Source organism: Lytechinus pictus, chromosome 12, assembly GCF_037042905.1.
Source record: "Lytechinus pictus isolate F3 Inbred chromosome 12, Lp3.0, whole genome shotgun sequence".
Taxonomy (NCBI): Eukaryota; Metazoa; Echinodermata; class Echinoidea; order Temnopleuroida; family Toxopneustidae; genus Lytechinus; species Lytechinus pictus.
In genome coordinates, this window is record NC_087256.1 from 26822759 (window position 1) to 26846802 (window position 24044).

The 24044-nt window shown below is 37.0% G+C and overlaps 1 protein-coding gene and 4 non-coding genes across 5 annotated transcripts in view; 3 read left to right on the forward strand and 2 right to left on the reverse strand.

Moving 5' to 3' along the window:
• Positions 1-3208: 3208 nt before the first annotated feature.
• TRNAP-UGG (transfer RNA proline (anticodon UGG)) lies at positions 3209-3280 on the reverse strand. Its single transcript has one exon. It is a non-coding gene; the product is annotated as a tRNA-Pro (tRNA).
• A 1030-nt stretch (positions 3281-4310) lies between these two features.
• Positions 4311-4383, forward strand: TRNAI-AAU (transfer RNA isoleucine (anticodon AAU)). Its single transcript has one exon. It is a non-coding gene; the product is annotated as a tRNA-Ile (tRNA).
• A 1339-nt stretch (positions 4384-5722) lies between these two features.
• TRNAP-UGG (transfer RNA proline (anticodon UGG)) lies at positions 5723-5794 on the reverse strand. Its single transcript has one exon. It is a non-coding gene; the product is annotated as a tRNA-Pro (tRNA).
• A 1285-nt stretch (positions 5795-7079) lies between these two features.
• Positions 7080-7151, forward strand: TRNAP-AGG (transfer RNA proline (anticodon AGG)). The gene has a single exon. It is a non-coding gene; the product is annotated as a tRNA-Pro (tRNA).
• A 4463-nt stretch (positions 7152-11614) lies between these two features.
• The window catches only part of LOC129272352 (armadillo-like helical domain-containing protein 3), a 39182-nt gene continuing 26752 nt past the window's right edge, over positions 11615-24044 (forward strand). The window contains exons 1-4 of the mRNA XM_064107429.1: positions 11615-11765; positions 21778-21924; positions 22987-23043; positions 23582-23647. Of these exons, the coding sequence (XP_063963499.1) occupies positions 11712-11765; positions 21778-21924; positions 22987-23043; positions 23582-23647 (324 nt within the window). The 5' untranslated portion in view covers positions 11615-11711. The remainder of the gene's footprint in view (positions 11766-21777; positions 21925-22986; positions 23044-23581; positions 23648-24044) is intronic.

Here is a 24044-nt window from a genome sequence, read left to right on the forward strand (position 1 = left end):
TCGAGCAGAGGGCGGATGCCGTTCTCATCAACAATGTGTCCGAGAAAGGTGAGAGAAGATGCGCCGAATTCACACTTGGCTGGGTTGATGACGACGCCATATTTTGAGAGTCGAGCGAAAAGTAGCTGGAGATGTTGCTTGTGCTCCTCTTCATTTTCGCTAGCGATGAGCAGATCGTCGATGTAGGCGTACACAAATGGAAGACCACGGGTTACTTCATCAATGAATCGTTGAAAAGTTTGTGCGGCATTGCGTAGCCCAAAAGGCATGCGTACAAACTCAAATAACCCAAAGGGTGTGGTGATGGCAGTTTTGTGTACATCTGCTTGATCGACAGGAATCTGATGATATGCTCGTACGAGATCGAGTTTTGAAAAAATTCGCTTGCCTGCTAGGGCAGATGTAAAGTCTTGAAGATGGGTAATGGGATATTTGTCGGGCACTGTATTCCTATTTAGTGCACGATAGTCTCCACACGGTCTCCAGTCTCCGGGTGTTTTCTTGGGCACCATATGAAGTGGGGATGCCCAGTTGCTGCTAGACGGTTGAATGATGCCTAGTTCCAGCATGTGATCGAATTCCGCCTTCGCGATATTGTACCTGTCGGTTGCTAGGCGACGAGGACGGGATGAAACAGGAGGGCCTTTCGTCACAATGTGATGGGTGACGGAGTGCTTGATCTCAGCCTCCTTATACACAGGGCGTGTGATATCAGGAAATTTTTCGAGGATAGATTTGTAGGCAGCTTGATTTTCTGGCTTCAGAAACATAGGGCTAATAGAAGGAGATGAAGAAAGGATGCCAGTAATAGATAGATTTGTAGAAGAGTCGATGAGCTTGAGATTGCGCACATCAACAAGAAAACCAAAGTGATGAAGGAAGTCTGCCCCGATGATAGGAATGGGAATATCAGCAATGATGAAAATCCATCTGCAAGCTCGACGCAGGCCGACGTCGAGAGTCAGGCTTCGCTCTCCATAAGTCGTAATGCTTGAGCGATTAACTGCTTGTAGATAGAATTTTGATGAAGGATGATGTTTTTCGGCTTTTGATGGAGGAAGAACGCTAACTTCAGCTCCTGTGTCGACCAAAAAACGAATTCCAGTTTTCCTATCAGTGATGTAGAAAAGGCGACTTTTTGATTTTGAGGAAGATTGGTTAGTTGTTGCTAGCTTTGGTTTGTTGGTGTCCTGTTTGTTTGAAGCCTTTTTGAATTTGCAAGGTGGTACACATTTGTGAGATTTTGTACCAAAGCGCCAATGATAATAACAATAATCTCCGGCATGTTGATGTGAGGGAGAATGATTATTGTGACGAGCTTGACGTTGACGATGGCATTTTTTTATCATCAAGCATTAGTGGTCACTGGTCATTGAGGAAAAAGTGGTCAAAAGGACCACAGGGTCCAATAGTTAGGCCAATAACACTGGACTATATGAAATCATTGTATTGATTTTCACTCAAAAGTTTTCAAAACTTTCTCCATTTAACAATAACTGATGCTAATATTAACGCAATCCTGAATCTATCCTCATCATGTTCGCTATAGGGTGAATTAACACACACATTGGGCAGGGGTCATGCCCGGGGGTCAAGGTGGACAAAATGACCAAGGTAGTAAAAATAATTTGGGTATGCTCAATTTCAAGGAATCATACACCAGTGTTATGTGTCACAGCATACCCTTGTAATGATTCTGGTAACATTTGAAGTATTATTGGATTATTTATGTTATTAGTCATTTTGGGGCCAAAAAGAGGCCAAAATGACCAACAGATTTTAAATAGGGTCAATAAGACTGATTTATTTTTAATAACCATAAAATTCTACACGCATTCCCATCTTATAAGGGAGGAAAATAATAAACACTGAAGACCTCAAATTCCTGCCTATTTGAACAGTTTATTATGCAAAACTGCGCGAATGGTCAGTAATGTCTAAAGTACTCAAAATGACCCTCATAGTTCAAAACTGATGGAATAAGTTACATGAGGTCAAAATAATTTTGAGATGTTCAATTTAAGGATTAATACACCAATGTTAAGTGTCACAGCACACCCTTGTTAAGATTCTGGAAACATTCGAAGTATTTTTGGATAAATTTAACTTGTATTATTGGTCATTTTGAGGGACATAAATGAGCAAAATGACCATAAGCTTTTGAAAAGGGTCATCAAGACTGATATATTTGGAATCAGCATAAAACTCTACACAAGAAGGACCTTTGAATGCATTACCATTCAATAAGGGAAGAAGATAATACATGCTTCAGACCTCAATTTCCTGCCTATTTGAACAGTTTATAATGCATAACTGCGAGAATGGTCAGTTTATGTCTTAAGTACCCAAAATGACCGTCATAGGTCAAAAATGACAGAATAAATTATATGAGGTTGATTGTTATGATCCAGCGCACATTTTAAACATAAATGTGGATTACTAAAGACATCCAATCTTTGTTCTGATCAATGTTTGTAACACATTTCGGACAAAAAAAATCATGAAAATTGTCATTTTTGGTCAAAACATGGCCAAAATGACCACTTCTAGTGTGATTTGGAAAATGAAACCACTTTATTTGGAATCTGGGTGCATTTTTGCTTAAGATAGACCCTTTTAATTGGATGTGGTTACAAAAGCATTCTGTTAAGGGACCATTTTCCAAAGAGTGGTCAAATTGGTCATTTTTGGTCAATAATTGGCCAAAATGGCTAAAATGTCGTGAGTACGGTCAATAAGACTGACATTTTTGGAATCAGCACACAATTTTACCCCGGATAAGCCTGTCAAACCTTCCCCACCAAAAATTCTGAATAAAGCCCCCCATCTCCTAGACTATAACGCGAGGGTCATGAGTTCGAGCCTCATATAGACCAAAAGTTCCAATTTTTCTTCTTTTTTTAGAGGGAGTGAATTATATACAATAAACGACAAAAAGATACGGAAACCATACATTTTTTTTGCGTTCGTGTTATTTGATAATGGTAGGCCTACAGGAAAATATAGAGAATAACCATGATTATAAAAGAAAGAACAGTGATGACGAAAGGCCCCAATAATTTCAAACATTAAAATTCATATTTCAAAGGTTATGACCACATTTCAAAAAATATTTGGAGTGACGAAGAGCCTTCATAGTGTCGCAAGGTTTACTGTTCGTGAGATCGCAGTCGATGAGAACGCTCGAAAAGGAAAAATAATGCAATAGGGGCTTGTCCGGGAATCGAACCCGGGGCCTCTCGCACCCAAAGCGAGAATCATGCCACTAGACCAACAATCCTCACCTGCTTCCTTTTTCCAAACCTGCTCTTATTTTCTTCTCGTTTCATTTTATTTAGTAAGTTGGTCAAGAAAAGAAACAACTTCGACTTAAAATCTGTAGATTATTATGAAAAGAATTAAATAAGACCATATTCCCCATTAAAGGACAAGCAAACCCCAACAAAAGTTGTTATGAATAAAAAGAGAAAAATCCAATCAATTAAATTAAAGTCAAGTCCACCCCAGTAAAATGCTGATTTGAAAAGAGAAAATTCAAACAAGCATAGCGCTGAAAATTTCATCAAAATCGGATGTAAAATAAGAAAGCTATGACATTTTCAAGTTTTGCTTAATTTCACAAAACAGTTATATTCACATCCTGGTCAGTATGCAAATGGGGAGACTGATGACGTCATCCAATCACCATTTCTTTTGTATTTTATTATACAAAATATGAAATATTCTTATTTTCTCCTAATTGTCAAGTAAGACAACGATTAATTCCTCCCTGAACATGTGGAATTAGCATTGTTTAATACTATATGGTTCAGTCAAGTTTGTCCTTATTGTCAAATATGTAAAAAAATGAAATAGTGTATAATTCAAACAATTAAAAACAAAGGAAATGGTGAGTGGGGGACATCATTGACTGTCTCATTTGCATGTTACTGAATTGTGTATATCACTGTTTTGTGAAAAATAAGCGAAATTTTAATAGCTCATAACTTTGTTATTTTACATCCGATTTTGATGAAATTTTCAGCGTTATGCTATAGTTTGAATTTTCTCTATTTATTCAAAACAGCATTTTTCTTTGGTGGACTTGACCTTTAATATAATTGATTTTCATCGACATGCTTTTTTGTGTGTGTACTTTTATTTTCAAAATAAACCAGTTTATTGCACTTTCAAGCGTGTAAGCGGTACAAAAATATATATATTATCATAAACATCATTATGAATGAATTGTATATCGCTTTGGTATCATTCGATTCACTCCCTTCTGGCTTATCTTTCAATATCAGATTACTCCTCATTGATTAGCGAACGGTCTGTTAGCTCAGTCGGCAGAGCATCGTGCTAATAACGCGAGGGTCATGAGTTCGAGCCTCATATAGACCATCAGCTGGAATATATTTTTTTCTATTTTTAAGGTGATTGTTGGTACTACTATACATAAAACAACCAAAATATCTTAAACTAGGCATGACGAGACCCCGAGCCCCTTCGACAAGGAACACTGCCGCCCTAGAATGCCCAGCGCCAATACTTTTTTTTATGACGATCATATGTTACTTATAAGGTACTTGATAAAAGTAGGCCATATACATGTATATCAAAACATTACAATGACGATGGTAAGCCAAAATAATTTCAAATCTTATAATTCATATTTCAAAGTTTTATACCCACATTTCCAAAATATTTGGAGCCCGGGGGGGGGGGGGGCACTCAGTATATAAGGCATAGTGGGTATGTGCCGCGGAGGGACCCCCATTTTTACACTCAAATTTCCGTTCCAGGGCATAGCATTTTCATCTTATTTAGAAAAAGAACTAAGAAAGCCGCTCCGAAGCATAGCATTTTCTTCTTATCGAGAGAAAAGAAGAAAGAAATCCGCTCCAAAGCTTCGCATATTTTTCGTTACGCCGTTCCGGTCGCATTGCGGATCCGCCACAATGAGCTGCAATTTTGGTGAAAACCGGCCGCTGAGCGCTGTCCGACCATCGCCTCTTCGCGAGCGCACCCGGCGCCCGTGCCGCTGGGCTAGCTGCATACACGTATGCCCGTTCCGTTCCATAGGATGCACACGCAAGCCGTTCCAAGGACCCCCGTTTTCACAAACATTTGTCGTTCCGAAGCCAGTTCCGAGGACCCTCCTTTTTACAATAAGCCCGCTCCAAGGCCTCCGTTTTTTGTCTCGCCCGCGGCACATACCCACTACTTTTTTGGTCGAGTGCCCCCCCCCCCCGGGATTTGGAGTGCATGATGAAGAGCCTGTTTAACTTTTAGGAGATCTCAGTCGATTATACTGAGAAGGAAAACTAATGCGAGGGGCTTGTCCGGGAATCGAACCCAGGGCCTCTCTCAACCAAAGCGAGAATCACGCCACGATAGCAACAAGCCTCACCTGATTCTGATGTATAAAACGACCGATAGATAAGGAACCGGTGTGCCTCCATAATGTACATTGCCCGCCGCCTATACTTTTATTTTTAAAATTACGACCATCTTACCTGATATGGTGTATGAAAAGTGGGAAATGTATTTAATAATAATAATACTTAATAATTATGATGATGTTAGGCCCCAAAGCCCCCAATAATAATAAAAAAATTAAATTCATATTTCAAAGTGTTATATTAACATTTCCAAAATATGTAAATGTCGGAAAGTGTACCTTTTTATGAGATCTCTAGTCGATTATAGACCTAGACGGAGACGGGAAAGAAATACAAAAGGGCTTGTCCGGGAATCGAACCCGGGGCCTCTCGCACCCAAAGCGAGAATCATGCCACTAGACCAACAAGCCTCACATGATTCTGATTCGAACAAAATATCCTCAAGTCTGATTCGATTCAAGAATTAATTTTTCAAAGGAATTGGCATAATATCCCTGGCAATGCGAACCTATACTCCCCCCCCTCTCTTTCGAAATTAAGTTTACTTACCGAATAGAATTATGAATTCTGATCGCGCTTCGCGCTTGCATTGCTTGTTGAAGTGAGAAACTTCCCTTTCAAGAGCATGGATAATGCTGAAATCGCTTTCTTAAGTCAATCGAGATTTCACTATTTTGTTTAGGTATAGGCCTTCATCTTGTTCATGAGAGGGAGTGAATGATGGTATTTTATACAATAAAGGACAAAATATACAGAACCGAGGGGGGGGGGGACGAGACCATCGCCGCCCATCGTTTTTTTTTTTTATTAACGGTCATGTCTCCTTGGTCATGCCATTATATTGTGGCAGGCTACAGAAGCAGTATGCCATGTAGTGTAGAAAAAAGGATAACCATGATGATAATAGACCCGAATATATTTTAAATACAAAATTTCAAAGTTTAATTACCACATTTGCTTGAATTTAGGCCTAATCGGACTTGGAGTTATTTTGTTCGCTTCAAAATTAAGGCGAGGCTTGTTGGTCTTGTGGCATGGTTCTCGCTTTGGGTGCGAGAGGTCCCGGAGAATATTCCCGAACATGCCATTATGCATGCATGTATATGATTTGAACGTCTCTTGTCTATCAATTTACGCGGGATGTTTGTCCTACCCTACCCGAGATTTCCTCCGGGGTGCCTGGTTGATGAACATTTTTTTCATTAGAATTCCAGTTGTTCATTGCTCCTAGATGTGTAATAATTGAATTCAAATATTGAGAACAATAAAAAATAGAACAGAGATATTGTCACCGTGTGTGTTTTTTTTTGTCACCATGTGTTTTTGATAAGTAACAGCTAATCTTTATACCATGATTGAGTGAGCGCAGAGTGGCATTATATTATGGAAAGGAATGCTAAAAGGAAATGACACTTGAAAAGTGTCCAGTTTGATTTTGCTTGCTAACTCATGCATGACTTGTTTGTTTGATCAATTTTATTTGAAAAATAGTGAAAATATCACTTCTAGCAGGAAATTTCGCTCTTTTTGTAAAAGACTTTCGTATCTTTTTTCTTTATTCATTTATCAATTTAATTTTCATGTTAATAAACAAATGACGTGGAATGTCCCTGAGATTGTTGCCATGGGTTTCAGCCAGAATAATCACTCAGAACAGAAATAAAAGGAAAAACGCACTTTAACAACAGAAAATGTGGCTTGTTGGTCTAGTGGCATGATTCTCGCTTAGGGTGCGAGAGGTCCCGGGTTCGACTCCCGGACAAGCCCTACGAAAGAACTTTTGTTTTTCTCTCTCTGACCCCGCGTAATATATTTTGCCCTAATTTTGATAGATTTGCATATTATTATGTCTATATACTGGAAATAAATATAGGAATGTAGGCCTTCATTCCTATTCAAGTTAGGCATTTTATGTTGACCAGTGATTAGTTTAAGTTTGGTATACTACTGTATAGACGAAAAATAAAATCAACAGATAAACAAACAAAGAGAATATTTAATTTCTACCTTTTAAACATGATAAGTTAGTTTGGACTGTAGGCAATCGTATTGATACATATAGTTCAAGTCTGTTTCGATTTTGATGATGTTGCCCAACCGGTTTGAGATCGAATTATTCTCGGGCATTGCGTATATACAGTATAGTGTCAAGATTAGTGTTGCCAGGCATATTCATAATTACTCGTAAGTCAACTGAGAAAAAAAATCGTGCATTTAAGCAGGGGCGTAGCTACGGGGGGGGGGGGATTTGGTGTGCCCCCCAGGTGCCCCCTGGAAAAAATTGGCGGAGCAAAAAAAAGGGAGAAAGAAAAAATGAAAAGAAGGGGAAAGATAGAAGGAAAAAAGAAGAGGAAAATATGAGGAGGAAGACGAGTGAATAAAATAAGGTGAGGGGAAGACTGGCGAAAAACATCTTTCATGTCACTATATAAAATTTTTGCTCGCGCTTCACGCTCGCATTGCCTGTTCGATGAGATTCATATTTTGCTCAATAGGCTGATATGCACTCTAAAAAATATTATGTAAGTGCTCCCTGAGTATAATTATGTGTCCAACCAACATGCATTTTTATGTATCCAGTGTGATGAAAATTTTGCCCATTCTAAAGTATTTGCTGCTTATTTTTTAACCTTACTGGACAATATGCTTCCCGCCATGTTTAAAGGTCAAGTCCACCCCAGAAAAATGTTGATTTGAATAAATAGGGAAAAATCAAACTAGCATAACGGTAAAAATTTCATCAAAATCGGATGTAAAATAAGAAAGTAATGACATTTTAAAGTTTCGCTTATTTTTCACAAAACAGTGATATGCACATCCCATCAGTGGCATGCAAATGAGACGGTTGATGATGTCCCTCATTCACTATTTCTTTTGTTTTCTATTGTTTGAAATATACAATATTTCATTTTTTTCAGATTTGACAATAAGGACCAACTTGACTGAACCATATAGCATCAAACAATGCTAATTCCACATGTTCAGGGAGGAATTAATTGTTGTTTCACTTGACGAAGAGGAGAAAATTATAATATTTTTATATTTTATATAATAAAACACAAAAGAAATAGTGAGTGTATGATGTCATCAGTCTCCTCTTTTGCATACAGACCAGGATGTGCATATAACTGTTTTGTGAAATAAAGCGAAACTTTAAAATGTCATAACTTTCTTATTTTACATCCGATTTTGATGAAATTTTCTGTGTTATACTTGTTGGAATTTTCTCTTTTTATTCAAATGAACTTTTTGTTGGGGTGGTCTTGTCCTTTAAAATACTGCCCTAAGTTGGTTGGACACATAGTTATATACCCTCGGGGTAAAATTTTTACCCAATACTTTTTACAGTGTGAAGCTTAAAATATCAAGTTTTTAAGTCAATATACAAAGATATTTCAGCTCAGAAATCGAGCTTTCATTATTATTTTTTTAATTTACAAAATGATTTTTTAAACTGCTATGTAAAATGTCCGTTTTATGGTTTAAAATATCAGCATTTTCAGCTCACGCTGCGCGGTCGCATTATTTGATTTTGCCAAGTTCCTATTGTCTTCGTGTATTCCATGAAGTTATCAAAATAATCACTTTTCAGATGTGATTGTCAAACGTATGCCTATCAAATAGCACTTCCCGCTCGCATTTTGATTGGTGAGTTATGTATACTTACATATTATTCTATAACAAGCTTAAAATCCCCTTTTCATTACAATTTATAAAAAATTTGGCTCGCGATTTGCGCTCGCATTAATCTTTTAAAATGTATTAACCCATGCGTCCTATTCATGATTACAAAATGCTTAAAATGTCTAGTTTTCAAGCCTTAATATCAACAAATTCCACGCTCTCATTAAGCATATTGGATTAATAAATAAGACAAAATAATTTTCATGAATTCCTAATAACTAAATTGGCCCTTTTTAAGAATGGAATATCAACGAGTTTCGCGCTTAGGAATTAATAGGAAGATAGTCAGCATTTTCATATGATGACGTACCGGTCGCGTCCTAGACCTAGGTCCAAAAAAAAATTATTAATGTAGGAAGATACCTAATTACCCATCCTATTCATGATTTACAAAACATGAATAGAGTATCCCGTTTTTATAGGTCTAAATTAGCAATTTTCTTACACTGTTAGAAGTTCTTGCAACAGAGTCTCGAGAACACATGTAATCTTACCAGATTGCGTAATCTTACATTATATCATGTGAAATTACAGGAAATTGGTATTTGGTGTGACCTTACAAATTTCCTTAAAGGGATGGTCCGGGCTGAAAGTATTTATAGCTTAATAAATAGAGTAGAATTCACTAAGCAAAATGCCGAAAATTTCATCAAAATCGGATAACAAATAACAAAGTTATTGAATTTCAAAGTTTAGCAATATTTTGTGAAAACAGTCGTCATGAATATTCATTAGGTGGGCTGATGATGTCACATCCCCACTTGTTCTTTTGTATTTTATTATATGAATTTAGGTTTATTGAATTATTTTCCTCCAAGAACTAGAAAAATTGGATTGACAACAGTGATTTAGTGCATTAGATAATTATTGCTGCAACTTATTTCATTATAAGGGAGACATATTATATACGGAAAGTGGGGATGTGACATCTTCAGCCCACCTAATGAATATTCATGACGACTGTTTTCACAAAATATTGCTAAACCTTAAACTTCAATAACTTTATTATTTGTTATCCGATTTTGATGAAACTTTCGGCATTTTGCTCAGTGAATTCTACTTAATGTATTAAGATAAAATTATTTTCAGCCCGGACCATCCCTTTAAATAAAACACCCATTCCCCCTTTTTAAACAGACCTGTTATGTTAAATTGCAGAAAAATCCTGTTTTATGAATTTATAGAATGATTCTGTTATTGCTTTCTGCAAAATGATCTTCTTTTTTTTCTGTAAAGTCAGGTTTTTGTTTGACAGTGTAGGCTCGCGGCGGCGCTTCGCGCTCGCATCATTAGTTACATACCTATCCCTTTCATGGTTACAAAAAGTGCTTAGAACGATAATTTTTTTCAGGTCAGAATGTCAAAGATTTTCAGCTCGGGCTTCGCGCTCGCATCATTTAATTGTTGAAATATGTATCGTCTTCATGTGTAACTGCAAACAGTCATTAACACAGGTCCCTTTTCGATCAGACCAGAACATTTATTAGAAATTTCTGCTCGCGCTTGGCATTCGCGGTAATTATCTAGTTACATACGCATCTTGTTCAGGATACAAACATTGCCCAGAATGTTAAATTTTTGATCACGACAAAATACATGAAAGTAAGACAAAAAATAATTAGCTCGCGCTTCGCGCTCGTACTTATTTATATAGGGCATATGAGATTATTTCATATTTTGGTTGTTTTATAAGAATATAATAGCTAAGAAGTGACTGTGAGGACTACCTCTTCAAAGAAACAAAAATCAACTTTGAGCGCGGACCGAGCGGGGGAAATAATTTTGGGCCTCACTCCCTGTTGGCGAAAGCTGTATCCACCCCTGTGACACATATACGCACAGAAAAAAAATTGTTGCCTCCCCCCCCCCCATTAAAAAGCAATGACCCCCAGTGCCCACACAGGAAAAAAAATCCTTGCTAAACGGCGCCAATGCATTTAAGGAGAATATACAGCTGGGAACAGTATGATTTACAGAAAATCAAAGAATGAAATCAATGAAAGTTTGAGAAAAATGAAACAAATACGTGAAATAATAAAAAAGTTATAAGCACTTGAATGTTTGAGACCACTTTTTCTGTGGATATTCTCCCATCTTATAAGTACTGATGATCAGGCGCAGAATCAGAGGGCATATATACGAGGCACATGCCCCACCCCCTTCGTCACTGCGTGTCCCCTTCTATTGATATAAAATTCACCCGATCATGTTTCTTCTTTAATTAGCTTTCCTTTTGAGCTGAAATCCTATGTCCTATATTGGCCTATTTTTTGCATATTTCAATCTACATTTCCTGTCAGAAAATTTGCAAACATTACAACTTTTTGTCGCTCATTCCTGTTTATGACTAATTCTTACTTCAGTTGTATTTGTCTTTAGTCGGCATATGCAGGCTGGTTGTAGTTAAGTAAATTTAATATCAGTTGCCCAAAGAGGAAAACTCTATTCAAATCAATAATGGATGAACCCCTGTAAATTCTTTAGATTAAAAAAATACCACGTATATTTTCAATTTTCTTTAATTCTTTGCAACACCATACGTCGCTGAAATTGTGCGAACTACATGTACGGTAATATGTACGACGACGACGTGGAACTGGTTAAAAATCGGAAAAGTCCACATTACGAATTGAACATTTGTAAATGCAGTGGTGTTCTCGAAGTAATTTCGTAGAGCGTATAGTTTCAGATGATTTAGTAAGTATATCATACTCTTATTCGCGATATGAATGTAGTCATTTATCACTCATTTTTTTTTAGATTCGTTTTCTGACTCTGCACCGAGTAACTAGGACGACACGTTAACGTTACCCGTTATCGGCGCAAGCAATTCTTGTACACGCATGTCCAATGAAGATATCACTAATCTGTGATTCACGAATTGGAATTGCACAAGCGCAAAACCGCCCTGCTTGTACTGCAGAATGTCGTACGAAAAAATGAGTCTTCATAATTTAACTTGTGACCGTCACCGCGGACGCAGATTTTGAGTTCAGGAATAGAGAGGTTTAAAGACTGGAGTGTGTAACAACTTGTTAACATTAATGTTTGGATGAAAAGTTGAATTATAGTCTGTTTTTAATTAGGGCCTAGTCCTATAATTTTATTTTAGTTTGATTCCTTTTTACTGAATTTCAATTGAATGAAAAATTAGTCTAGTCATTGGAAGTGAGTTTTGTGAAAAACTGAAAATCCATCTGATGAAGAAACTTAGGATTTTTTTTTTGTGTGTGTGACGTCATACATGTACACGTATGACTATGACTATGAGCAGCTGCCCCATACATAGACCAAAAGCTTCGGTCTCTGTTATATTGGTTGTTCAGCTGAACTCCGTTGGCTTCACTCACCAAATACAATTACAGAGACCGAAGTTCTAGCGCGATCTGTACAGGGGACTCAATTGCCATATGTTTATGTACTTAAGATCGGATAAAACGGGGAAGTGAATTTGCGCGACAGCCGAGGTAAGTCACTGTTTTTGTTCTTTTTAACTTGATTTTTCTCCGTTTTTTGGCAATTAATGCCAAGAGGGAATATTAATTTGCATTTTGGTCGGGTTAATTTTCAAAATTTTTATTCATTAAAGACAAAAATTGAAGAGCCCCGATGGGGGGATTTTGCATTGCAAGTCCCCTAATGGTGGCTGCACGCTAGCGAGCCGTCTGTGTATGAGGAGAAATTTAAAAAAAAAAAAAAAAAGTAAAAAAACTCCTTGAAACAGACGGCTGCCAGCTGTCTACCCCATACAATACATGTACCTGTAATTAAAATGAAAATGCATAAATTTCATTTTTTTTTAATTCATTACTAAAAATGTATTCTTTCAGGAGCAGATTTGAAATGAATCTGTTGATATATTGAAGGTGCAATAAAACCAGTTTCAATTTTTGAGAAAATTGCTTCTCATTGATTTTTGTCTCGCCTGCAAAGCAGAGCGAGACTTAGGCACCGCTTTTCCGACGGCGGCTGCGGTGGCAGCGGCTTCAACATTGAAATCCTCTAACCGAAGGTTAAGTTTTTTAAATGTCATCATAAACTTAGAAAGTGCATGGATCTAGTTCATACAAATTGGACATAAGGGTAATCAAGTATTACTTAACATCTTGCTTGAGTTTCAGGTCACAAGAAGAAGGTCAAAGGTCATTTAGGGTCAATGAACTTGGACCGTGTTGGGGGAATCAATATTGAAATCTTAACCAAAGTTCAAGTTTTGAAATGTCATCATAACTTATAAAGTATATGTACCTAGTTCGTAAAACTTGGATTTAAGGGAATTAAGTAAATTACTGAATATTCTAAATGAGTTTCAGGTCACGTGACCAAGTTCAAAGGTCATCTAGGGTCAATGAACTTATACCATGTTGGGTAATCAACATTGAAGTCTTATTAACCAAAGGTTAAGTTTTTGAAATGTCATCATAACTTAAAAAGTATATGGACCTAGTTCATAAAACATGGACATAAGGGTAATCAAGTATTACTGAGCATTCATTCTACATGAGTTTCAGGTCACATGACCAAGGCCAAAGGTCATTTATGGTCAATGAACTTTGGCCATGTGGGGGTAGGCATATAAATTTGTAGATTTGTGATCATAACTTTGAAAGTTTATGGATCTAGTTCATGAAACTTCAACATCAAATATCAGTGAACATCCTACACGAATTTCAGGTCACATGACCAAGGTCAAAGGCCATTTAAGGTCAATGAACATAGTATTTTATTATATGGTTAGTGTTCTTTGTGAATAATTATTCTATTGTTGTTTTCAAAGTCACCGCTGCAATATTGAATTGCGTAATGCAGGTGAAACTGCCAGAGGCGCTCCACTTGTTATTCTACATGTACATGATATGAGGGGAAGCCGCTCGCATATTTTTGTCTTGCATGTTCAAAACTCTTCTAAAGCATGGAGCCATGGAATGACCTGAAAATTTCTGGATCATACAATCTCTTTGCACTGTAGCTTTGATATCCAATACATAAACAGTCAGTGCTGAAAAGGGCTTTTTTAATGAAAGAGAAAACATTACTGAGAAAGGGTGCTAAATGCCAAATTTATTTTGATTTAAATTGGTGATCCCATTCTAAAATCTATGCATGCTTTGGAAATATTACACAGATTCCATGATAGAAAAGTTTTTCTTTACAGATGGATTTTGGGAGTTGTAATCGGGATCTGGGGAGTGATACACGTGTATGATTGGTGTGTACTGCAATATACAGTGCGTCCCAAAAAAAACTATACACTTTTGAAATGGCTGCCAAATAAAAAATATAGCAGTTTGGGGAAAAAGACTTACATATATGGAAAGCCTATAAAGTCAACTTTCAAATGACACCAAAAAGTTGGAAAACTGTTCATGCTTGAGCGAGCACTGCCCACTGAAACAATGGGTATGAAAATTAGGGTGGGCTGGAATTAGCCTTCCAATTTCAATTCATCAACAATTTATCAGTAAATCAACTCATTCAATGTGCAATGTGATCAATCAAACATTCAGGTTTTTTTCTTCTATAAATTATTTCATTAATCATCATAATCATTAAATTTCTTGGTAATAATTCAATAAAAAATGACCATCAGCCACCGGTCACAGAGATGCCAACCGTTACGGATTCGCCGTATTTGTTCCGATTTTATTCCTCCAATTACGGTGTTACGGCAACAATAAAAAGGTTACGGAAAAAACAACTACAATACATGTGTATTGTGTATTGTGTATTGCTTTGCTGTGCATGTGTATATATGCGTGTATTGTGTATTGTGCATGTATATGCGTGTATTGTGTATACATGTATCGTGCATGCAGCGTGTGTGTGGCCAACGGTAAACCAACGGGAGTTTCTCTACTATAATTTATAAACGCGCGCACTGCCTACTACGTTCATTGAGTTATGCTTTTATCAAGGCTTTCTGATTAGAATTATCGATATCCTGGCCAATCAATGCGAGCGACAAGTTCCGAACGCACGCACATAGACAAGCACAAATCAGCGGCACGAATCGCGGTATAATAGCGACTGGTAAATACGACTGTAAAGATGATGACGTCATCCAAGATGGCAACTTACGATGACCAACGAAGGAATCGAGGATGACTAAGTTTTTATCATCATTTGAAAGGAATTAGCGGTAACTGCGGTCTAAGGTACGATGTTTCTTAATTTTATATATTTTCTCGTAAGTTTGGATGTAATTATTTTTTCATAATGTGACATTTGATGTACCAAAAACGATCCGAAAATCGGGTTTCCGCCGAATGTTAGATCTAACGTTACTGCTGCATGCTGATACGGAACTCGGGGAGCTCCGGCCCGAAAAGCGGGCCGGAGCTCCTTGGGTTACGTACGTATCAGCTAGCCCAGATCTCCCTGGGTTAGCTGATACGTTGTCTTAATGTACGGGCCAACAACTCTTCAGTCTATGTATTGGTGAGTGGAGCCAACGCGGTTCAGCTGAACAACCAAAATACAGAGACTGAAGCTTTTGGTCTAGCGTTCTATGAGAAACACACAACTAACAGTTTTTCAAACCTAAGTCCTAATTGACTTCAAAGTCATCAATCACAACAAGGTAAGAAGCCACTTGGTCCTCCCCCCCCCCCTCCCCTAAATTTGAGGTGGGGGCAGACCCCCCCTCCTAATTTTTTTTTTTTTTTTTTTTTTTTTTTTTTTTTTGCTTGTCCAATTTTTTACCTGTGACATGTGTCCATCCCAAAATTAAAGGTGGACCCCCCTAAATTTTTTTTTCTTGGACACTGTCCCGGCCCGCGATGAGTTTCAGTATTTTTGGAGGACACCTAGTGGCATCCCTGTATAAACGATGCTACTCCGCGGGATGTTCCTGAGAAACTCCCATTTGTTCCTGACAAATATGGTAAATGTTCCTGACAACCATCCCTTTAGGTTGGCATCTCTGCGGTCACTTGGCAGCTAAGTTTTGAATAGGCTACAATCCAGGAAGGGAGACAGAGAGGGGGGCTGGGAAATGGAGGTGGAGAGGGGAGGGTACATATGACTTTTAATTTGTAAAAGGACAAAAAGAAGAGGAATGCCCTTTTAACCAAGTCTTAGCATATCTCGCCCTCTTGCTTGTAACAGGTACCATCACATTACTCTGACTCTCACGAACACATTTCTGAGGTCAACAAGATGAATATGCTACACTAAAATTACAATTCCTGTTCACTCATGCATTAAATTTCAATTTAGTAACTCATGAAATTTGCCTAAGAAACCAAAACTTATCTCACTCATTAATTTAGCTTAGCAAGTTCCAAAGGACTAACCACTCAAAAAATTGTAAGGCTAATTCCTGCCCAGCCTAGCCGAGCTTAGTGTCTGAGGAGGAGAGAAGCGGGGGGGGGGGGGGGGGGGTTGCTAAATGTTCTGTTGACCTTTCTCCCATCAACGTTCTTCACCTACTTAAGTCATATTACCCCCTTTTCTCCTGACTTTCATAAACACATTGTTGAGATCCACATGAAAAAAGACAAAATGCTGCACTAAAAATTGCAATTCACGATCACTCATGCATTAAATTTCAATGTAATAAATTCAATTTAATAAATAACGCATTAAATTTTCACAAACAACAAACTGATCACAACTGATCTTTAATTCACCAAATAACCCTCAACTTTGCAAGTACCAAACAAAAAACCTGAAAGAAATTGGAAGGCTAATTCCGGCCCACCCTAATTTTCATACCCTTTGTTTCAGTGGGCAGTGCTCGCTCAAGCATGAATAGTTTTCCAACTTTTTGGTGTCACTTGAAAGTTGACTTTATTGGCTTTTCATATCTATAAGTTATTTCCCCCAAAGTGCTATATTTTTTGTTTGGCAGCCATTTCAAAAGTGTATAGTTTTTTTTGGGACGCACTGTATGCTAGATTTGCTGGTGCCATGCTGGTAAAATTTAGTCACTTTGTAGAAGGTATCTGTGAATTGTGATGTATTTTGCCCCCATTTTTATTTCTTCAATTAGTGCTGTAGAAATATGCCCAATAAAATATGTGGCCTTGTCTGAAACATATTCTTATCTAATACTAGATATAAACATACATATACACTCCTCTCCAAAAGTTTGGGAACACCTGCCTTCAGTGTGTGTTTTTCGAACTTTGGTAGACTTTACTGAAGTTAAGCCTCATAGTACAGCTGTATTTTTGTTTTAAAGTGAAGGCAGGGCTCGACACTAGCGCCGGTCCGACGGTCCCAGACCGGTAAAAATCACTGTCGGACCGGTAGATTTTCAGAAATAGCAAGATTTACTGGTCCGACATGACCAGTAAAAAATATCATTGTCGGGCCAGTAATTTTTCCAAAAATAGCAAGATTTATGGGTCCGACATAAACAGTAATAAAAACTATTGTTGGGCCAGTAACTTTTTCAGAAATGGTCAAATTCGCTAGTCCAACATAAACATGAAAAATATTCCATGACTCAAATTGCGAACCCTTTTCCTCCCGTTGAATTCTGGCATTCACACACAGAACACACACAGAATGAATCGCATGCAATTTTTGATAGGGTAACATACAGTGTACACGTGGCTAGCCAGCCACACAGCCCACATGGTAAATTTCCTACTGGCTGCACGGACGAAGCTTGCTTGGCTAACCTCTGGCAGAAATCTCTCACAGAACTGTCAAAATTCACATTTCACACTAATGAGAAGCTCTTATAATGTCCATATTTCCTAAAAAATTGCCAAAATTGGGGTAACTCTGTCATTTGTAAGCAGTAAAAGGAGAAATTTTCACTTCTGTTTTAGTTCAAAGAGATCGGGTTTCGAGTGATATCGTCTGAATACATGATAGCCCCACATATGCATTTGTGTGTGTGTTGATACACTTGGTTTCTTTTGTAGCTAGTACTAGTATATTTTAATTGAGCCAAAAAGAAACTGATAATTTATTTATGATGATAGTTTTAGCTTTCTTCCTTTGTTTTCTTTCAATCTTTCTTTCCTTCTTTCTTTTCAATCTTTCTTTGTTTCTTCCCTCTCTTCTTTTACTGTCTTTCTTTTTTAATTTTCCCTTTTTCTTTGTCTTTTGTTCTTTCATTCTTTCTGTCCTGTTAATATTTTTCTCTATTTCTAATGCTCTGTCTTTTTCTTTTTTTTTTGATTTCCTTCTTTCTTTAATTCTTGAGTCCATCCATCCTATATTTATCTCTTCTTTCTTTCTTAATTTCCTTCCTTCTTTTCCCCTTTCTTTCCTTCATTCTTTGTTACTTTCTATCTTTCCTCATTCCATCCATCCTTTCTTTACCCTTTCTTGTTTTTATTCCTTCTTTCAGCCCTTTCTCTCTTTCATTCCTTCCTTTCTTCTTTGTCTTTTGTTCTTTCTTTTTCCCCTTTGTTCCATCAATCCTTTTACCTTTTCTTTCTTCCTTTTATTTACTGCTTGCTTCCTTTCCTTTCTTTCTTTGAAGTTTGGTCTTTCTTTTTTGTTCTTCCTTTCATTTATTCTTTTACATTTTCTTTCTTTTTTTTATATTGCTTGCTTGCTTCCTTCCTTCTTTATTCCTTCCCAACATTCCTTTTTCCTTCTATCATTTTCCCTTTTCTTGATTTCTTCCTTCTTTCAATCCTTTATTTCTGTTTTCCTTCTTTCCATCTCTCCTTTTACCCTTTCTTTCTTTTTTTATTCCTTCTTTCCTTCTTTTTTTCATTACTTTGTCTTTTGTTCTTTCTTTCTATATTGCTTGCTTCATTTCTTTCCTTCTTTCCTTCATTCTTTTTTTCTTTTGTTCTTTCTTTCCTTCCTTTCCTTCTTTGGTTTTTTTTCCTTCCTTCACATTTTTTCTTTACTCTTTTCTTCCTTCGTTTCTTTTATTCTTTCTTTTTTCCTTCTTTCCATCTCTCCTTTTACCCTTTCTTTCTTGTTTTATTGCTTCTTTCCTTCTTTCTTTTTCTTTTTTCATTACTTTCTGTCTTTTGTTTTTTTCTTTCTTTATTGCTTGCATCATTTCTTTCCTTCTTTTTTTTTTCTTTCTTTCTTTCTTTCTTTCTTTCTTTCCTTCCTTTTTTTCTTTCGTTCTTTCTTTATTTTTGTTCTTTCTTTCCTTCCTTTCCTTCTTTCTTTCCTTAGTTCTTTCTTTTTTTCCTTCCTTCACATCTATCCTTTCTTTACCTTTGCTTTTTTCTTCCTTCCTTCCTTTCTTTTATTCTTTCTTCCTTTCTTTCTTTTTGTCTTTCATTCATTCATTCCTTCATTTTTTTTTTTTTTGGGGGGGGGGGTAACAAGAAAGGACAGCAAAATAAACTCACACCTTTTTTTAATGTTTTCTTTATTTTTTGGGACCAGTAGATTTTAGGTTCGGACCAGTAAAAAATTGAAAAACTGGGTATCTACTGGTCCGACATGAATAGGTTGGACCAGTAGAAAAAAAGGGTTAGTGTGGAGCCCTGGTGAAGGCTATACACCATTGTACATTTTATCATTGATTCAAACAAATTCAAAGCTCTTAAGAGACGTGCAGCTGCCAAAGAGGGCAGGCTACCAGTCAAGATGGCATTCTCTAAAAAATGCTTACTTCTTTTAACATTGTTCTGTTTGGGGTTCTATTCTGAAATTCTTCCCATTATTTTGTGAATGTTACAGCAGATGTCCTCAGAATTTGTTGCTCAGTATTGTTCATAAGACAGCTAATTTATGGAAATCTGCATCTTTATCCTGGAAAACATCTGAACTTAACAAATGCCTAATCCTTCTTTAAAGAAAATGCATGGAAGTGGAGTAGACATCAGTGCAATTTGAAATTCATGAATTCAAAAGTTATTCAGAGTTTTTTGCACTTATTCCAGTGCACCTTCATTCATTTTGCCTATTCAGTTTCTCTTAGTCAGAAGTCAGTCAAAAACTAAAAATGGCTAAGACAAGACAGCTTTCTTTGGAAACACGTCAGTCAATTGTAGTTTTGAGGAAAGAAGGCTACTCCATGCGAGAAATAGCCAGGAAACTCAAGATCAGTATCCATGCTGTTCACTACAGCCTGAAACGCAAAGAGGCCACTGGGTCTAATGGGGACAGGAGACGAAGTGGTAGGCCAAAAACAACATCTCCTGCTGAAGATAAATACATTCGGGTGAGCAGTCTGCGCAACCGTTGTCTGACTTGCCCACAGATTACAGCTGACCTCAACAACACCCATGAGATGCCTGTATGTTCTTCAACTGTTAGAAGACGTCTCTGTGGAGCAGGGCTGATGGGCCGTGTGGCTTCAAGGAAACCTCTCCTCAAAGAAAACAACCGGAAGAAAAGGCTTGCTTGGGCTAGGAAGCATGAAGACTGGTCTTTGGTGCAGTGGCAGAAGGTTCTTTGGTCTGACGAATCAAAGTTCGAGGTGTTTGGCAGCAAGCGACGTACCTATGTGAGACGGAGAAAGGGAGAAAAGATGCTACCCCAGTGCATCAAGCCAACTGTGAAACATGGTGGTGGGAATGTCATGGTATGGGGTTGCTTTGGTGCAGGAAAGGTAGGCAGCTTGCAAAGTGTAGAGGGTATCCTCAACCAGGAAGGGTATCCTCAACCAGGACGGCTATCATTCAATCCTACAGCGGAAGGCCATCCCTTCAGGGAAACGCCTGATCGGAGAAGGATTCGTTTTCCAGCAGGACAATGACCCAAAACACACGTCAAGACTATGCAAAGACTACTTGAAGAAAAAGGAAGAGAAACAAGTCCTGGAAATCATGGATTGACCGCCCCAGTCCCCAGATCTCAATCCCATCGAGCTGCTTTGGGAAGAACTATACAGGAAGGTTTGAGAAACTTGCCCAACAAGTGAGACTCATCTGTGGGAGATACTACAGAAGGCATGGCAGTGTATTTCAAGTGACTCCCTCAACAAGTTGACCAACAGGATGCCGAGAGTGTGTCGTGCTGTTATTGCTGTCAAAGGAGGATTCTTTGATGAGAAGGCAGTCTAATTGGAACACTTTGAAAAAGAAAGACATGCCTTTAAGTTAAAATTCATTCTAGATTTTATTTTGTTTGTTACAGTTTCACAAAAACAAAGAATAAACTGTGAAGTCTTTTTGCAATAAATGAGTTTCCATGATCAACAAAAAACTGACGCCCTTTTGATTGTTATTGTGGTTATTTAAAAGAAATATATGATTTATTGTCTTTTATGTTTATTCAATAATTTTTTTTTTTAAGTTTTCCATATCAGTGAAACACTGAGTATTGTTTAATTTTATTTTTGTGTCTGACTGCTGACTAGGAAAAGGAAAAATGAATGAAGTTGCACATGTATTAGTGTAAAAGCTCTGAATAACTGCAATAACTGCATGTAATAAAAGAAGTTAGCATTTTGAGAGAATACCATCTTGACTGGTAGCCAGCCATTTAAGAGAGTAAACATTTGTTTGAATCAATAACAAAATTTACACTGCTGTATAATCTTCACTTTAAATCAAAAATTCAACTGTTTTATGAGCCTGAATATCAATAAAGTCTACCAAGTATAGAAAAACACACACTGAATGCAGGTGTTCCCAAACTTTTGGAGGGGAGTGTAGGTATACATGAAAAGTAACATTTTAATTTGCTTCGTTATCATTGTTTTGAGAGAATTAAGCATCATTCTGAATCCATACATTTCATTTAATTAGTGTAGGGTTCTAAAAATGCATTATTGTGCAGCTTTATCTTTCCTAGCATATTTTCTTGTGCTGTTTCATCCAAACAGATCCCCGTTGTAGATCCAAGATCATCTGTATTCATCCTGTCCACCTTCAACATGCCTCATCCTAATCAACAAGTACTCCGTCAGGGATCGCAAAGCAAGATTGAACTGAAAGAGAAGATACTCCATATTTACGACACATTCTTCCAGGTGAGTTGACATTGTAGTTGCCACCTAGTCTGTAGACACAGACCTTTGTTTTTTCAATTTGCACCATGCATAATACAGAGTCTGAAGTAGTGAGACTAGATTCACTAGTGGCTGCCTCTACATTTGACACATGCAGGAAGTTTGGAGTGTAGTCTTCATTCTAGATATGGTATAATTGGTTAAATTGTCAGATTTGAGTCTATGCAGCTTGCATACTAGTTTCCACCTTGTCATATGTCACAAGCAAAGGTAGTCAAGAAACCCCAAACTAAAGTTTGCTTGTTGGGAGGTCATTGCTTTGGAATACATGTCCATGTACTTTGTCAGATAGGGAAAAAATTACTTTATTTGCGACACATACATGTACATGTATTTCTTCAAATTGGGTTTTAAAATTGGTTTAGTAATGGACAAATGGGTAATAAATATGCAAACATCAAATCTTGTGCTTCCGTATATATAAAAAGCTGCTTAAATGCGTAGCACCAATTAAATGAGCTTTCTGTTCAGGAGAATAGGAAATTTTGCAATTTGTTGTACTTGTATGTTGGGAGCTGCCCGCACACAGAATAAGAACTAACTAGAGCGTTGGGTAAACTTACTGTGAAAAGTCACCATATAAACATGAGTGGGATATCAAATTTCTTACCAGGATATTTCTCATATTTTCATGATTTTTTTATTTATTATGAAACCACTTTTAATCACTTTCATGTCGATATCCTTAGCTACCATAACCTTTCAGTTTCTTATGATAGTACATGTATGTTTGATTTTGTTCAAACTTTCACAAATTTATCTGTCTGAATCTTCATTTTTTTAACCCGATTTGCTCACGTGGTCCCATTTTTCTTCATTCATTTTTGGGCTGTAATAGACATTGATTAAGCTTGAGAGTTGGACCAATGATATACAGAATGAAAGCGTGATTTATTGTATCTTTATTTGCATATCATGTAATGCTTTAGTAGTTGCCCTTCTTAATATTGATTTCTAAATATGTCTACCTGAAAAGAAGTCTTTGCTATATTTTTTAAATTTCTTATCTCATATTTTGCGAAGGGGAAAGACCCAACAAGAGACAATGCAAATTTCTGGGATGAATTCTTTCTTCTGAAGGTAAGATCTGTTCTTTTCCAAAAATATATGAATATTTTGTTATAGTTACCAATGTATTCAAATAGCGATAACAACTGAGATTTTGTCTAAGAGTGGGAAATGAATGTAGGAGCTTTATATTTTCTGTGTATTGCTGAACATTTGAGCTTTTCAAAACTAGAATCTAAATCGTTAGGGGGCAAACATTCACAATTTCATGTAAGTAGTCCAGGCTGTTAATTTGAGGAAGAAATTTAAACCTAGACTGGCCCTGTATACATAAATTCAGGAAATTTGGAAAAAAAATACTAGTTTGCTACCTGTTCTGCCCCGATACATGAAGATTCTTGAAATAGTTCTTGAAATAAATGTAATAATAATAATATAATGATATTGAAGATGATGATGATGATTGGATATATACATGTATATAGCATTTTTTTTCCAGAGGATACAAAGCGCTGTTTACAGCATAAAACAAGTTAAGGTTTGTACCATTGTGTTTTAAGATGCTATAAAAATACTATCTGTCCTTCATCTTTTTTCATCACTTTTCTAGGCGAATGTGAGTTATATTGAGAAGGAACTTGACAAATTGACTCCTGCTGGCCTGCTTAACCTGAAAGTAAGTTTTAGATGTCGTCGTTAACAAAATTCAATTCAATATTGTTAATAGGTGGTGTGATAGTGTTAAGAAATAGATATCCAGATGTCAGTTCTATTTCAAATGATTCTTTTCAAGCATCAATATACATGTTTACACCAGGCCCCCGTTGCATAAAAGTTACTTTTTTGGTAAATTTGCCATCTACTGGTAACTGCATGTACAGTACATGTACCGTGGTAACGCTGATCAACAGCCAGTCAAAATCAAGCATTCCAGACAAGTTACCATTGCCTGGCAAAGTTACCATAATGGTAACTTTTATGCAATGGAGCCCAGGTGCTTATTCTTCTTAAGTTTATAAACTTTGTGTGGGTTAAACATATTTCTTTTCAACGGGATAGCAGTACTGAGAATA